An 18,114-nucleotide genomic window follows, 5' to 3' on the forward strand; every position below is an offset into this window, starting at 1 on the left:
ATTATATAAAATATCTTTGAATTTGGTATATTATATAAAAAAAATAGCCATAAAGTAATTAATATTTTTAAAACTTTTTAACAAATAAAAATAATAGAAATACATGTATTTTTTCTTTTTAAGGAAAGGGTAAGTATTTTATTATAAAAAAAAAAACTATTTACCGTTAATATAGATGAAAATTACTAATAATTTTAAAAATTACATTAATACTCATTATTTTTTTTATCTTTCTTTTAATAAGAAAATTAATAAAAATAATTGTTTTAAAACAATGAGCGAAATTTTGGAAATATATTAAGTATATAAAACCCACAGGACAAACCTAGATCTATGTCGTTGCCATGTGCATTGGTATTTTATAAGTCACGATCACATCACTTTTTTAATTATTTTAATTAAAAAATAATGAAATAATTATTTTGAAACAAATTTAAAATAAAATTTTAACAAATATTAAGAATATTATTAAAACCTATTTTAAAGTTCAATCATATTTGGTATAATTTAGAAAATGTTAAAAATTAGCCATTTTAAATGTAGCTCATGATTGAACTAAAAAAGGTGAGAATAATTTAAGACTAAATATTAAATTATAATAATTAATTAGTAGTTAAAAGCATTTAAGGAAAACGTGGGTATTTTTTATATACAAAAAATACCCTCGACAAAATGACCGTTGGGTGTTGGCACAACAGTTGGGATTGAGGGTATTTATGGTATTGTTGAATAGTTATAATTTATAATGAATATTTATGGCCATCTTACGATTATAATAAGAACCTTTCTACTATATACTAACTTCAATATTTTTTTTGTTATAATTTTCAAAATTATAAAATAAAACAAATAAATTTGTAGTAATTTAATTTTTTTAGTGATTAAATATTTAAACACGATCAATAATATATATATTTATATTTTTAAGTGTCCAATTTTAGTTCTATGCAGTTGATGTTATTAGTTTATTACTTTTTAAAAACAAATAAAAAAGTATTCTTTGGAAATATATGCATATAGTGTTTTTATTTTCATAGAAATTATTAGAAAATTTAATTAATATCTATGAAACGAAATTAATTTTAAAAAGACTAAGTTTAAAAGTGGTTAAAAATAGAACGATTAAGTTTAAATAACTTAGACAAAAATATTATTTTAACAATTAAAATCAGACTCCAATTAGAAAAATGAAAGTCAGACAATTTCCGTAATTTTAGCATTAGAATTAAAATTAAGGTAGTTAAAATATTTAAGAAAATTTAAAATTAGTTCATAAGTTACCTTAAACAACGAAATCGACATGTGACTTGTCCGGTCCAATTCAGCTTACATAGTCAACAAATTTTGAAGACACTCACATGCCTAACAGAAACCAACTCAACTAAAAATAAATGTCATTTATCTATCTTAGGTCCGGCTTCATAACTATTACAAAGAGAACTAAAATGTGTAATTATCCTTAACTGATAGAATGAAAATACATGTGTATGCAAGAATGTATGTGATTTTTCATTAATAACTATTCGAGTATCAGATGATAGAGTACAGAGAAAACTGAGCCTTTGAAGAAGGAATAAAATGAATTTCACCCAACGGCCTTGGATGAGATGAGATGAAGATGATGATGATGATGATACACTGCCTAGTTAGGAAGAAGTAGCATTCCCATGAAATTGAAACTTTGAATAACCAAACCAAAAAAAGAATATGACCTAACCTTTCCCCTCCTCCTTTGGCATCATTATCAAGTAGAGTGAGATGATGGTGCTGTTGAATGACAATCCAGACGCCCACCCATCGGCTCTAACCAATAGCATACTGGAGTGTTTCAGACTCACTTGGTCGCCACATTGACTTCTGAACGCACAGCAATCCTTCATTGTCTTTGAAGTACGTAAACCGAACCTCCCATTTCATCGACTTGAACATGTTTTCAAGCTCGTTCACTGTTTCCGCGTTGTCCCTGACAATGAGCTTCCCTTCTGGCCTGAGGATTCGGTCCGTCTCTGCAACTAAAGCTGCTAGATTGCATCTGCGTACGTGGATCGATCGAGTAAGGCATTAGCAAAAGTTTAATATGTTGGATGATGGAAGTCCCACATCGACTAATTTAGGGAATGATCATGGGTTTATAAGTGAGGAATACTAACTCCATTGGTATGAGGCCTTTTTGGACAATATCATACCATTGTGGAGAGTCGTGTTCGTCTAACATAGTAAAGGAGTGATAAATGATGTTGTTTATAATAAGCAGTAAGCTTTACCTCTTTTTGACCTTGGAGAAAAGATGATCTGCGTGAAGAAGGTCATACGAACGCGGGTAGGTGTTGAATGATTCACACCAATCGTGATATATACCGAACAAACCTCGTTCGTAGATAATTGGGAGAGTATCAGCTGAGTCTATTGGGATTACGTTCATGACCCACACTTTCAAATCTTTCAATGCAGCAGCAAATCTGTGAGAAAGTGAAGAACCGTTCATATATTTACTCAACCCTATGCCCCAACATTTGAAGAACAGATTTACCGGTAGTGACACTCATCTTTTCTATACCCTATACGTAGTAAACTCTTTCAAACTCTAATAATTATAAAATTACACACAACTCTAACTGTAGAAGACTGCAGAACCAGATATAAACTAACTGATAAGATTTACTGCCAAGCGACAGAAATATGATAGCTATTTTGAAGTATATTTCCTGTGAGGGGAGGAGAATCTTACCCTCCATAGATAGCTCTCATGTCCATCACATTCCGCACCGTTGACCAGTCAATTCCCATGCCAGTTAGATATGACTTTGTCACGACACGATTCCAGTGGTCATGATCTGCAGTAAAATCCTGAGGAGCAGCTCTTCCATAAACTCCAACCTGAGAATCCAACATCCAGTATGGTGGTTTCTCCAATCTCGCTGGCCATTGTTCGGGCCATTTAGAACCACGTTCTGATTCATTTGTCGAGATTTTGTGCATGCATGCCTCGAGTGGCACATTCCTGCAGATGGTTTGAACAAATTCAGTTGTAGTAGCAACAAAGCTATAAACTTTTCTTACCTATTTTAGAAAGAAAATTACAAGTACATTTGGTCTAATAAGCTTTACTTAGAAATAAGGAATTGAACAAACAAGAACGCATATATGAGGGGGAATGATTCTGGACTAGAGGCTCAATATTTGCTGAATCCTTTTCATAGTAATTGGATCTTGGATAGTATGGAAGTACACATTTCTTAACTGGAGTAAGTATGGATGGACACATTTCTTAACTGGAGTAATTAAAATTATAAGAGATAAGTACCAGGCAGCATTTGGATCATCTGAATCCGGGCAGACAGGCGGCTCCTTTTCAGATCTCTGCTCATAGCAATCATTATTAGTAGGTTTCCTATATATGGCTGCACTAACGCCATTCACCTTATCCTTGTTAATTGATACAAGTTCCCAGCACATAGCTTTCGTCAATTCTGTCATGGCTGCAAATAGTTCCACAAGATGCAAAGCTATTAGGACTCTAAATTTGAAGATCTCTAGTTTTACATATACATTTACAACTAAAATTGATAAAGGATCATGAGGGTTTTAGAGATGGCCAACCATTCCATATTCCAGCATCTTCAGCATTCTTATGATAGACTGGTGTAGCAGACCACACAAAGAAGCCACCAGGCCGCAACAAACGATTCAGCTCCAACAGAAGCTTGCCACCTGCACAGCTTCTTCAGAAGTGAATATTGAAACTCAAGCTATTGATAAAATGGATAAATTTAGTCACTGACGTGATGAAATTGAAGTCTGTTCACTACATGAAATTGAAGTCGGTTCCAAACAATAGAAATTTATCCAACAAACGTACTAATGATCACATTACCTTCTATGTGCCATGGTACTCTACAACGAGCACAATGGACAACGTCGAAAACTCTTCCGGGGTAGGGAAGTCTTTTCGTGCCCATAACAGCAGATATGGCAGGAATTCCCCTCTCAAGTGCAAACTGGACTTGTGCTTCGTGTTCATCTTTTGGGGCCAATGACATGGTTAGTACATCTCTTTCAAAAAGAAATCCTCCAAAGCTTGCCACTCCACATCCAACATCCAGAACTACACGTGATCGTTTTCCCCAAGCGATATCATTGACAGACTGCACGGTAAGAAAATTTGTTTAGCATAAATCACAAAGCATTATTCTTCAGTTCAATACGTCCACAAACTGTAGACATCGTCATCTATTTTTAGATTGCATGAAATTGTGTACATTTACAAGTTCACTCAAAAAAGATTTTCCAACGAAGTAAAAAAATAACAGACCAGAACGACCAATATAAACAAGCACACCATTAGCTTCACTGGTCAATTATCAATATCATACAATAAAATTTCCTCCAATCCAAAGCATCAATAACAATAGAATTAATGAAGAAATGTTACACAACGAGAATAATTTTGCTAAAAGTAGAAAATAAATTTATTACCTACCAAATGTTACTAAGAATTTTTTTTTTGTGTTTGGTAATGTTATAAACTGCACCTATTTGTGTAAAAACAGAGAAAGTGGGGTGTGGGGGTTTGCTCGGCTAATAGTGAGGTTGATCAATATCCCTGAGTGACTTCCATCAAGAATGCAATTAATTAGCTTGAATGAGTTAAATAAAGCAGCAAGTGGTGGAGAAAGTAGATTAGATAAAAGACACGGCATCATCATTGCAATGCAAGATCTGAAAAGTATACAGATACACTATCACACCCACCAATGATGGAGATGCTAATGTGCAAACCAAATGGGCATGTAACATATTACACTAACAGGAGCTCAAGGAGAAGAATGTTACCTCTTGTATGAAGTCAATGTAGTGAAGAGCACCGTGCTTGAACTGGGTCCCACCACCAGGAAACGTTAAGTACTCACCAGAAACTTTTACCCAGTTCTGATGCCCCTTAACTTCAGCAAGTTTTGTGTGGGGAACATTATAGTACCAAATCTGCAGAAACACACTCAATTAGACAATCAAAGAATGAAGGGAAAAAAGAAAAACAATTCAAAAACTGAACTTATAACATAAAACGTATTTTCGAAGCAAAGATATTAAATCTTTTTAACCTTTTCCCTGCTAGTTGGCCATGTAATTGGGCGTTTATAGCCCTCTGGAAGTGAAACAAGGCAGGTAGGAGGTTCTTCAGGACAATGCCTTTCTCGATGTTCATAATGTTTTGTACTTCGAAGACTCCTAATTGCTTGCAAATTATCGAGGCAAGGAATGTAATCTGATCCAGCAGTAACATTGCAAATTTTCCACTCATACCCAGATTGTTTCGTGGAAGATCTTTGAGTCTCTTTTTCATTCTTCGACTCTGCTGCCTGAGTTGACCATGCCCCATTTTGTGTTGACGTTTCATTCAAAAGCTCCGACTGAGCACCGGAAGGAAACACCTCACCAGAAGTCAGGTTTTTGGATTGGTTATTTTCATTTAACTTCGCATTCTCCTCTTCCTTTCTGTTACCGTTTTCTCCATCTTTAGTATCATTTGAGTCATCTGCTTTTTTGTCGTCTTTGCTGTTCTCTTCTGTATCATTTGAATTTGGTTGTTTCTCATTAGAATTCTCCTCAGGATCTCCTTGTCCACCGGATCCATTGTCACCCGCCTCTGGCTTAGACTCAGAACCTGGTTCTCCATTTTCCTCCTTAGAATCACCATTTTCTGTTTTACTTCCATCGTCTGGTTTAGTTTCTTCATTCCCTCCACTCTTGTCCCCATTCTGTTCATCTGGCTTCTCTTCAGGCTTCTCTTCAGGCTTCTCTTCTGGCTTCTCTTCTGGCTTCTCTTCTGGCTTCTCTTCTGGCTTCTCTTCTGGCTTCTCTTCCGGCTTCTCTTCAGGCTTCTCTTCTGGCTTCTCTTCGGGCTTCTCTTCAGGCTTCTCTTCAGGCTTCTCATCCTGGCTTTCCTGCTGATTAGAACCTTCATTGTCATCCCCTTTCCTTACATTATCAGGCAAATCTCCTGGATTATCTTCAAAAGGCTGAGTGTTGGCCTCATTGGTCTCAACCACTTGACTTTTTGCAATATTTTTGTTCTCCTGTGGCACATCAATATTTTGAACCGGAACTACAGATGATGATGTTAACATCCATATCCCAACCAAGCATAAAGCAACGAATACAACAATGGTCACTGTAGAGCAGTAACTCGACGAAGACCTTCGGTTATCTATTCTTGAATACTTCCCTATAGCCATTTCTAATTGTAAAGTTCTGTCCTATAGAGTTTTCACCTGAGAATGGAAAGGGAATAGACAGATTAGAAATTTAAAATAAAATAAACTAAGTATTAATTAGTTGAATACACAAAGGTCATTGACAGCTGCATTCATACTAGCAAAAGATATTATGAAAAGTGAAACTTGGTCCCATGAAGTCGTTCAAACATCAACGTCAAACAAACAATTCAAAGTCCCAGAAAAACAGAAATTCAACTTGAGAGAAACTTGACATAGATCTGGCTAGAGCACTAAGAAAAATATTCAAGAAAGAAAATTCAGCCATAATTCACGACACAATTACAGCAATCAGTCACTCACATTAATGGAGACATAGACAAGGAGGATCGGATAAATCAACTTCAAAACACATTAAAACATATCAACCAATGTTTTAGTACGTCCATACTAACAAGGTCGATCCAGAACACAGAACAAAAACATAAATTACCCGCGTAAACAAAATCCAAAAATCACGTAAACTTATAATGAAAAGATAACATCATTCATTCACACACAACGCAAAACAATAACAATTCAAACAAACTCCACCAGATCTAAATTCAAATGGCACAAAAACGAATAAATCAAACACCAATGCGAAGCAAAAAAGCAACAAGGAACCACAGTTTGCGAAAAACCAAATTAGATCTACAATAAAAACACACATAAACGAAAAAGCAAGCAGAAACCAGAAACTAGAGCATTGAAGGCGCAAGAAAGCTAAAACATGTTGAATGTAAGAACCAAAGAAAGAAACAACGAGAGGACATGGAAGGGGATCTACGCGATCTAAACAGCCAACAATAAGCGATAGCGCCATGGCTTACCTTGGAAAGAACAGATCTAGAAAAGAAGACAATAAAGTTGGAAACTATTCCACCATTTTTCTGAGGCAGAGAGGATGAAATGTAATGGTCGGGCGAATGAAGGGGGGGAGAGAAGAATTAATAGAGAAAATAGAGAGACAAAGAGAGGATTAGTAGATGGTGGATTAAATTAATTAATTTTTTTACCAAAAATTAATCAAATTACTGATTTAAATGTTTTGTAATTACATGATTCATTTGCTAAACATATTCTTTTTTATCGAACAGTGTCCGGAATCACCGACCTTAGAAATAATAGAAAAAAACACGCGGTGAGGAGAGTGAGCGAAACACGCGCGCGCTTTCTATGGTGTAATTTTCAAAAAAGCGCGTGCGCGTGCAAACACACGCCGTACATCGGATGTGGGCGAATGACAGGTGGCCCTTCATGATTAAACTAAACATTATTTATTAAAATTTTCATGCTTCATTTTTTTTTTTCTTTTGCAATATTCCCTCTATCTCTTGATGTTGACTTTAAAATATATATATATATATATATAGTTGAGAATAAATTTTGTAATGCTTTTTTTTAAACGAGGAGAAATTTCCACACTCTTATAAAAAAAATATTTAATTCTCTTTTCTTTTAATTATTCTTAAATTATTTAATAAATTCTAAATATTAAAAATTTACTCAATAAAAAAAAAATCTCAATTACTACTAAGTTAGTATGGTGGCAGATTCACTCTCCACCTCTTTATATTATTAAATTGGTAAAAATTATTTTTAAAATATTAAATTCAAACATTTAAAAATAATGGACTAAAGCTGGTTAAGTTTTTTTTTTTTTTTTTTTTCCTTTTATTTTCGCTATATAATTTAATTTAATGTAAGGTGGCACTTAGATCTCAATCTCGTCTTCTAGAAGACGTGACAGCGACTCTCGATCCACGCCGTTGAAATTGATCATTGATTTTTTTTTTTTTCATTATTTTATTCCTTTCAAATTTATTTTAATTTCTAAAAGAGCATTTTTTTTTATTGTAAAAATTATTTTGAAGATTAACTTTTTAATCTAATTTCTTTCTCAATTAAACAAACAAACCATACCAAATTTATAGATTTCTTTTAAACAATTAAATTTCAAAGACTTTAAAATAGAGAATTTGAGTAAATAAAACTTTGGTATTTGATGTTCGTTTAAAAGAGATGACGGAAGAAATCAAAGTTCATTAGTTTACCAGCATGGTTTGAGAATGAAAAATTATGTCAAGAAAGCTCGAGAGAAATTTAGTCATGATGAAATCAAATCATCGTGGAACCTAAAACTTTAAGTTTATGGGTGTAATAAATTCGAACTTTTATAAATATTTGGAAAAATAAAATTTTAATAGATAAAAAAAATACTGAGTTAAAATTGTAATATCCTACCTTAGTTGGAGAGAAAAACAAGCAGTAAGTATGAAAACCTCTCCCAAGTAAACGCATTTAAAAACTGTGAGACGGATGATGATATATAACAGGTCAAAACTAACCTTTATCCTCAACATTTGCAGTCTTATTCTTAGGCATTTCAAAATTAGATATTCTCTACGTGGAACAAAACAGGTAAAAACGAATCAAGCATGTTCGATGTGGATCTGCTCGATAATTAGTTCCAAATTTATTTCCGCCCACATTTTGTTCATTCCAAATATTCCAAATATAGTATGTGATCACATATAAAGAAATATAAAGAAATAAGAGGAAAATAAAATTTAAAAAAAGAAAAAAGAAAAAGAGAGATGATGAAGATGAACAAGAATGCGAGGGTGAGGATGAAGATGAAAGCAAAGGTTTGTTTTTTTTTTATTTTTTTATTTTTCTAGTTTTAGTTTTATACATTATTGTTTTAATGTTTTTATATTAAACATTAAAAAAGAATACACAAAATAATACCCACATATATAATATATATTATTTATATCATAAATTTAATTTATATTTATGTCACATTAAATTAAAAACAATAAAAAAATATCTAATAAGTATGATTAGTAAGAACGAATGCGTCAACTATAAAAGTAAATGAGATTAAAATGTCAGGTTCGAAAATTCAAAGACTTAAATATAACTTATACGAGTTTAGGACGAGAAGTGAAACGATCCTTATACGAGCTTAAACTCGAAAATCTCGTATTAATATCATATAAAAGAAAGTTGACAAATATAATAATTAAGGTAACACGTTAGAAAAAAATATGAGTAAGGGCAATAATGAACAGGGTATAAGTCTTGCTTGCATGCATGAGAGAGAAAATGGAGAGTTTCTATTTAATGCATGCATGTAGAAGAGAGAGAACAAAGCATGACAGGGACTCGGAGCTTCCTCCAACCATACCAAGCAACATTTTGATTCATCGTCGGTTGAACAAGATTGGTAGCAACGAGGTAAGTAGAAACTCGAGAGCGTATATTTCTTTTCGGGTATGTTAAAAGTCATCTATCATTTGATTGAATTTTAGGGTAGAATCGATTTCTTTAGGTTCGAGAACTCTTACCATCAAACACGTACGGTTTACATTTTATTATATGAAATTCTCTCTATGTAAATTAAACGGAGCAACAGCAGGGCCATGGATGGGGATGTGGATGTGGATGTGTCGAAGAGTGTTAGAAGTGAGTCCCCTGAGAACTTATGTTCAAAGTAGATAATATCATACCATCGTGGAAAGTCTGGATTTTTGCAGTAGACAGATAATTTGTTTTTTTCTTGAAAAAAATATTATTTGCTCCTAGAAATATAGATATTTTGAAATTATAAATGCAAAAAATAATATTTAAAAAAAAATTATTATAGTCTCGGCATTGTGGGTTAATTTTTGTCCAAAATTTGCAATTTTTTATATATTTTAATTTTTGTTAATTTGACATTTAATAAAAATAAAGGTAAAATCTTAAATTTTAATTAAAATAGAAAAATTCGTAAATAAATTTAGGTCGACTTGATTAAATTAAATACTTCATTATAATTGTGATAAGCGGTAGAAAAATTCTGAGAGGTTGTGTTCTACTGTTCTTCGTCTTCCCTACGCGGAATTTGTTTTCTAGTAAATATGGTGAATACTCCAAGAATTTCAAGAAAAATTCTTGTTGCTTCTTTGGTTTTGCGATTGGGGATTGAGGAAAAAAGTTTGAAGTTCACATGTCGGATTTCTAGGTCACGGCTTGTGAAAGAAACACGGAAGAGGAAAGTTGTGAATTGAGGTAAACTTTTTTCTAGTGAATCCATGAAATTTGCGAGCAGGTTGTAGACAATGCTCGACATTTTGTTGTTGAAGTTTCCGGAGTTCGTGAAGGTATGAATTTCTTTGTTTGGACATCGATTTGGCAGAATGTTGGACGCTTTTAAGTTAGTAATTAACATTATATTTCAGATTCAACTACTGGCCTTGGTTTAGAGTTGAAACGGAAGTAATCGTGGTGATTTTGATGAAGGTTTTGTTGTAGAGATTGTCATCTTGTATGATATAATATTGGTTATACGATTTTGTTCTTGCTCTGTTGGAGTTTCGTCAACTACTGGTGAACTACTCATTGAGTGCCGTCCTGCTAGAGTGTGAATGGACAATCTTCAATGTATTAATTGGGCATTAGGACGTTTAATTTGTAGAAGATTTATATGAACTAGCCCACTTTAACGATTCTAATTCTCTGTTTTTTCACGATCTGAAAATGATGCCTCTGTCTGGTTTTTTCCCATCCTTTGATCACTATGCTTTTCTCATTTCAAAATGCATCAAACACAAACACTTGAAGGTTGGGATGTCCTTGCACTCCCACCTTATTAAGTCCGCTCTTTCGTTTGATCCGTTCCTCGCTAACCGTCTTATTGACATGTATTCCAAATGTAATTCTATGGAAAATGCACAGAAGGCATTTGATGATTTACCCTTTAAAAATATCCACTCGTGGAATACCATTCTTGCTTCCTACTCACGTGCTGGATTTTTGAGTCAAGCTCGTATGATATTTGATGAAATGCCTCATCCAAATATTGTTAGCTACAATACCTTGATTTCTAGCTTTACTCACCATGGGTTGTATGTAGAAGCAATGAATATCTTTTGGCAAATGCAACAAGATTTTGATCGTTTAGTCTTGGACGAGTTTACTTTTGTGAGTATTGTGGGTACTTGTGCCTGTTTGGGTGCTTTGGAAATGTTGCGTCAGGTTCATGGAGCAGCTATTTTCATTGGATTGGAGTTCAATATGATTGTTTGCAATGCTGTAATTAATGCTTATGGTAAATGTGGCGAACCGGGCACGTCATATTCTGTTTTTAGTAGAATGCAGAAGAGAGATGTTATTACCTGGACCTCCATGGTTGTAGCCTATACTCAGACATCCAAGTTAGATGATGCTTTTCGAGTGTTCAGGAGTATGCCAGTAAAAAATGTTCATACATGGACTGCTTTGATTAATGCTTTTGTGAAAAACAAGTATAGCAATGAGGCCCTGGATTTGTTTCAACAAATGTTGGAGGAAAAATATTCTCCTAATGCTTTCACATTTGTAGGTGTTTTAAGTGCGTGTGCAGATCTTGCTTTGATAGCAAAAGGGAAAGAGATTCATGGAATCATAACCAGAAGGAGCAGCGACCTTAATTTTCCGAACGTATACATGTGTAATGCTTTAGTTGATTTGTACAGTAAGAGTGGTGACATGAAATCAGCTAGGACGTTGTTTAACTTGGTTCCTAAAAAGGATGTAGTCTCGTGGAATTCACTAATAACTGGGTTTGCACAAAATGGGCTCGGAAGGGAAGCACTTATTGCATTTAGGAGGATGATAGAAGTAGGGATAAAGCCTAATGAAGTGACGTTTCTTGGTGTGCTGTCTGCCTGTTCCCATACTGGTTTGTCATCTGAAGGATTATATATTATGGAGTTAATGGAGAAGTCTAATGATATTAAGCTTAGTTTAGATCATTATGCAGTCTTGATCGATATGTTTGGAAGAAAAAATAGACTTGCCGAAGCATTGGATTTAATATCCAGGGCACCCAATGCATCAAAACACGTGGGTATATGGGGTGCAGTTCTGGGGGCTTGTCGAATACACGACAATTTGGACCTGGCTATAAGAGCTGCAGAAACTTTGTTCGAGATGGAACCAGATAATGCTGGAAGATATGTAATGTTATCTAATGTCTTTGCAGCAGCAAGTAGATGGATGGATGCCCATAATGTGAGAAAACTTATGGAAGAAAGAGGTTTCAAGAAGGAAGTAGCACAAAGCTTCATAGAAATAAGAAACGTAAGACATAAGTTTGTGGCAAGAGATAATTCCCATAGTCAGATGGGTGAGATATACGAGTTAATGTTCATACTACTAGATCATATGAAAAAATTTGGTTACATGCCTCTTGACGATGGTATTTACTTTTATGATGGTTAAGAGTACTTGAACTTTAAGCATGATTTATTTGGATCACAGCGTTGCAAATGTATAGACATTGAAGAAGCTAGCAATTTTAAGGAAAGAATTTGAGAATGTGAAGCTACAAGGCTGAAAAGGACAGATTGCTATCAAGTAGGATACCTGTATTTTTATTTATTTTTTTGTAGCCTATAACTAAGATTGGGATGGTAATGGATAAGAATATTCATCATTCAACATTTCAACATGGATAAGAATAACTAAGATTGACATTCAGGGGTTTTGATTTTGCTGCTTTTCGTTCTGTAATCCTCTAGTAATATTTTCGTTACTGGAAGTAATATTTCTGGGTGCTGAGGTTTGATCGAGCTTTGTCTTATGAATTAGTTTGCAGAGATGAAATTGAGAAATAATTTCCCCGCAAGAGGGAAGCATTGTTCCTTTGTTATGGCTGCTCTTGCATTCACCATCGTGGTGTTGTGGGCGTGGGGGGAAAATTCTTTTATTACCACTTCTCAGTCAGTTCAAGCATGGTATAGAACTTCTTATTCAGGTATGCTCGTCAACCCTTGTTTATAAATGTAGAGCATGTCGATTATGTAATTAGACTAGTTCTTGGCATTCTTCGTTCTCTTGTTGGAACCTTTAGACTAGTTTTTGAATGTTAAATTTTTATCTCATTCCAAAATGAGAAAGTTCGAAACAATTGGGATTTTTAACCTTGTTTAGCTAATGGGTAGAAATCTCTATCCGCTCCTTCCCCCATTCCTCGTTTAAATGGAGACTTCACCCTACGAGTTAAAAATACATCTCTACATTTTACCATAGGTTCAACTCTTTCTCTTGATACATGCTGCTATCCCTTTTCTCGCACCCCTCTATTCAGCCTTAATGCTTTGAAAATTGAAAACTTACCAAGTGAACATGCAATACTCCTTTACACCTGGCAGACAAAATTGAAAATGTTAAAATCGGTTATTTAAAAGATGATTGATAAATGTAATGAATTTAGTTAAATGCTGAAACATATTCAAATGCAAATATAGTGTATTTTGCACTTTTTCTTTTCTTGCTACGAGCTGATGATTGTTTAGGGTTCATGGTAGGTTCCACATACAGTTCTGTAATACCTGACACAGTAAAAGAGAGCACTGAAAAAACATATTCAAATTCAAGTACAAAAGAAGAGACCGCAAAAGATGATACACATTCAGAAGTTACACTCACATATGCTGCATCCACAATAAATTTTAACAGGAGCAAGAGTAGTGAGAACAGTAAGTACTTAGCCCAAACTAGTGGTGCTGCTTTCGAATCTACTTTATTTTTTTATTTCTTAAACTTTTCAGCCTGTAGCTATGGAAATGGTGAATGGGTCCTTGACGATAGTCGACCGCTATACTCTGGTTTTGGATGTAAGCGATGGTTATCAGCAACATGGGCTTGTAGACTGACAGAGCGGACTGATTTTTCCTATGAAAGATATCGTTGGGTTCCCAAAGATTGTGAATTGCCAGCATTCGAGCGGTCTGAATTCCTGAAAAGGTACTTGACTTCCCTCTTGTTTTTAGCATATTGTAAGCTGGAATCCTTCCTCCACTTTCCACGAGGGAAGTGAATGTTAATTTATCCAGATTTTCTCCCACAAGCGATAACAGTGGGCTTTTTTTTTCATTCTTTTGTCACTAGTAACCTGTAGTATGTTCGGGATGATAGTTTTCAAACGCACCTAAAAAAAAAAAAAAGATGATGTATAGCTGTCTTGTTTTTATTTAGCGAACTAGTTATAAAATATGCAATTAAACAAGTTCCATCCTGCCCTGAATTCTGAGACTTGAGAGTATAGTTATCTAACTTATCTTATGGTCTTCAACTTGTCTGCTATTCTTGACACTTTTTGAGTGATCTCAATATGTTTTTTTCAGAATGCAGGACAAAATCATTGCATTTATTGGCAGCAATTTCAATCTTTGATGTGTATGGCCACGGGTGGGGAAGAGAGTCCTGAAATTAAAGACGTAGGAAAGGGAATATGGTCTTGTCAAAGCTAAGGGCGCTATTCGTCCAGATGGGTGGGCATATCGTTTTCCGAGTACTAATACTACTATTTTATACTATTGGTCAACAAGCCTCAACGAGTTATTGCCATTGAACATGTCAGACCCAACCACTGATGTAGCCATGCATCTTGACCGTCCGCTAGCATTTTTGAGAAACTTCCTCCATTTGTTTGATGTGTTGGTTCTTAATACTGGACATCACTGGAACCGAGCAAAAGTTAGAGAAAATAGGTGGGTGATGTACAAAGATGGAATTCGTAGTGAACTTGATAACTTGAAAGAAATTGAAACAGCTAAGAATTATACTGTGCACAGTATTGTCCAATGGCTGGATTCACAACTCTCCTCTCATCCTCGACTCAAGGTTTTTTTCAGGACCATGTCTCTTCGTCATTTTCGCAACGGGGAATGGAATAATGGAGGTAGTTGTGTCAATACCACACCGTTATCAAGGGGAAGCAAAGTAGGACAGAATAGATCAAGCGATCCAATTGTTGAGGATGCTGTAAGAGGCACACAAGTAAGGATGTTGGATATAACTGCTCTTTCCGATCTGAGGGATGAGGCTCACAGATCCCACTACAGTATCAAAGGAACTTCGGGTGGTAGTGATTGCTTGCATTGGTGTCTTCCCGGTATCCCAGACACATGGAACATGATTCTTCTTGCTCAAATATAACTTCCTTTGTCTTAAAAGTTCACTTTTGGACATTGAGCTTTGCTTCCTAGTAAGACATTTGCTGCCTCAGAAGATGGTGGGTTTGTTAGCTAGGATGCTTTTTTGAATTAAATATTTGTTTTGTATGATGAAAGAAAATATAAATGAATACACTAATATTAGAAATGAGAATTGAGTGCAAACAAATTTGTTCGAAAAGAGAGCATCAGATTTACAATTTTATTTTAATATTATAATTATTTTATTTTATTTTATTTATTTATTTATTTATTTTTAAATTCTTCCCTCTTTGAATACATATTTTTTTGGGTTAAGAATTTTTTTTTCATTTTTTTCTAAAAGAATTAGTTCTTGCCTAATATTATATTACAGTGGACGATTTGAATCACAATATTGTAATATTTTAAATTTTAAAATTAAAGGTCGCTGAATAAATTAATTACAACAAACTCTTTTTATACATTTTATTATTTTGTATGAATTGGTGATGAAGATCATTCGAATTATAAGCCTTTTAATTCAACAATACCTAATATTCATTTTAATATTTATACTCAAACACTTGATATTGAGGAAGTAAAATTCGTACCCTAATAAAATTAGAGAATTTGTATAATAAATTAGTCTTTTAATTATAATCTTTCTATTCACGTCGCGATAAGGAAGTTTGGTAGTACATTAATAAGCATAAACATAAATAAGCATAATTAAGAGTTGAGTTTGAAAAATATATATATATATATATATATATATATATATATATATATTATAGATAAGTATGTGATTATTTTACTGTGGCTCTATGCCATTTTTATAGATAAAAGACAGTAACGCCCTCATTTATTGTAGAGAGAGAGAGGGCTTAGTGTAGAGAGCGAGAGAGCAATTTAATGCTTCTTGTAATCCTTGAGTACATCTTCAACGGAAAAGACATGGGGCTCTTTCCCGTTACGCCTAAAGTGCTTCACCTTTGCAATATATGACCAAGGAATACCATCGTCATTTATAGCTTCTATCACAAGAACATAAGTTGAGGATCGTCGTGGTTGCAAATATCATCGGACAGACCGTTCACCACACGCTTGAAAATCAAACAACGTTTTTCCCTCTCGTTTTTCCATTTCACTGCAGCCTCTGCAGCCTCTTGTACTTTTTTGTGATTGAGACCCCTAATTGCATATGGAACTCGAGGAAACTTAGGTTCACAACTCATTTTGTAACACCTTTGATAGATACTTTCAACCAACTTGGTTTGATCATGAATACTTTGGAGTGTCATATTTATAGTCGTGGCTAAACGTTATTCAAATTGATATAGTCGAATGTTACACTAAACACCAATTCAACATTCCTCTCTTATTTTTTAAAGATAAAAAATATTATTCTCTCGAATATGGTAAGAAACGATATTAATTATTCTCTCTAGAGTGAATTTTAAATTAAACACATTTTTTTTACCTAGGTAAAGTTAAGTGGGTAATTTTTTTTCTTCTAGTGATCTATTTAACAAAAAAACGTACATTTAGATATGCAAAAGATTAATTAATTTTTTAAAATGGAATATATTTGTATTTAAAAATAAATAAATTCCCCGCCTTTTTTCAACATTTAAACGCAAACAACTTGAGAGAGCATCAAAATATTTGATATATATATAATATGCAACTTTTTAAAAAAATTTGGACTTTCGACCCAGCAAACACTAATTGCTTTAAATATTAAATATTTTAGAGTTAAAATGTGTAGTAATTTAGTAATCTTTCAAATAAGAAAGATGTTAGAGATACTATAATCAAATATATTATAATGAGTTGTGTGGAACAGGTGTTTGTAGATTCTATAGTGCGGATTGAGGATGGAAGGATTACCGTGGAAAGAAATATTAGTTTATTCATGTATATCTCATTTATTCCAGCATCACATTGGTTACTGTTATATTATGTATGTGAAAGATCGTAGGTAAAGTGGCTAATTTTGTAGTGAAATACTTGTCTATCAATTTTTTTTTTTTTTTTTTATTCTCTCACATTGGATTATAAATGTCTCCATATATGTCCAACACATGTCGATTAGAAACATGAGAATAATTTACTGGTTGCTTTCTTTAGACCCATTTAAAGCAGCCTGAAAGCTAGTTAGAACGTCAAATATTATGCTTGACTAATTACAATTTTAATTTTGTCATTTAACGGGTCGTTTTAGATTCAGGGAACAAAAACAGTGAGAATAAGTTATTCTTATGCTTTTTTTATATCGGTCAAAGAGTATTTAATACGCTTCCAGAATTATAGTATTTAAACGTGGGAATGAAGAAATTAGGAAGGAGAAAGAAAAATGTGTTTTGTCGTATTTATATCTTTGCAATATATGACCAAGGAATATCATTATCCTTTATAACTTCTATCACAATAGTATAATAAACCTCACGAACAGTGCATTGGCAATACCATTTGACAGACCGTTCACCACACGCTTGTAAATAAAATTATGTCCACCAATCTTGTTATTCTCTTCTACTGCAAACCTTCCAGCTATTTGCACTTCGTTGTGATTGACATCCTTAATTGGATTTTGAAATGAAGGAAACAGTTCTTCACAACTCATTCTGGAACTCCTTTGATAGCTAGTTTCAACAGATTTACTTTGCTCATGAATACTTCAGGGTTCGATATTTATAGTTGTGGTTGAATGCTATTTAAATTGATATACCCGAATTAGAAGATAGCTTGGAATCGGATTCTTTATAGATGGGATAATGGATGCATTGTTTTAGTCAAACAACTAAGACTACTGTATTGCCAGTAGTAAATGAATATGGATCCGAGACATAAATATGGTAACATGACATTTTTTTTAAAAATCTAGGACACAAATACGACAATGA

General features: G+C 33.8%; 2 protein-coding genes across 2 annotated transcripts; one reads left to right on the top strand and one right to left on the bottom strand.

The window, feature by feature from the left end:
- Positions 1-1,488: 1,488 nt before the first annotated feature.
- Positions 1,489-7,240, bottom strand: LOC111803628 (putative methyltransferase PMT26). Its single transcript, XM_087127322.1, has 9 exons — positions 7,088-7,240; positions 5,103-6,272; positions 4,834-4,983; positions 3,875-4,145; positions 3,601-3,711; positions 3,305-3,479; positions 2,729-3,001; positions 2,265-2,459; positions 1,489-2,032 (listed from the first exon to the last, which is right to left on the bottom strand). Exons 2-9 carry the CDS (start codon positions 6,234-6,236, stop codon positions 1,804-1,806), a joined length of 2,538 nt encoding a protein of 845 aa, XP_086983448.1. The 5' UTR covers positions 6,237-6,272; positions 7,088-7,240; the 3' UTR covers positions 1,489-1,803.
- A 2,828-nt stretch (positions 7,241-10,068) lies between these two features.
- On the top strand, positions 10,069-15,488 carry LOC111803630 (pentatricopeptide repeat-containing protein At2g21090). Its single transcript, XM_023688129.2, is given in 7 exon segments — positions 10,069-12,368; positions 12,879-13,044; positions 13,586-13,768; positions 13,841-14,036; positions 14,417-14,445; positions 14,448-14,515; positions 14,517-15,488. Coding segments are annotated over 7 exon segments (2,940 nt in total). The 5' UTR covers positions 10,069-10,784; the 3' UTR covers positions 15,231-15,488.
- Positions 15,489-18,114: the final 2,626 nt, after the last annotated feature.

The sequence above is a fragment of the Cucurbita pepo genome, chromosome 10, assembly GCF_057944985.1.
Source record: "Cucurbita pepo subsp. pepo isolate OVF chromosome 10, ASM5794498v1, whole genome shotgun sequence".
NCBI classification, from domain to species: Eukaryota; Viridiplantae; Streptophyta; class Magnoliopsida; order Cucurbitales; family Cucurbitaceae; genus Cucurbita; species Cucurbita pepo.

Bases quoted from the DNA above. Each gene is read 5' to 3' on its own strand.
- LOC111803628 (XM_087127322.1), bottom strand. From the start codon at position 6,236: ATGGCTATAGGGAAGTATTCAAGAATAGATAACCGAAGGTCTTCGTCG. The intron at 3,480-3,600 runs GTTGGCCATCTC...AACTATTTGCAG, and splicing joins AGATGCTGGAATATGGAATG to CCATGACAGAATTGACGAAA. The intron at 3,002-3,304 runs GTACTTATCTCT...AACCATCTGCAG, and splicing joins GATGATCCAAATGCTGCCTG to GAATGTGCCACTCGAGGCAT.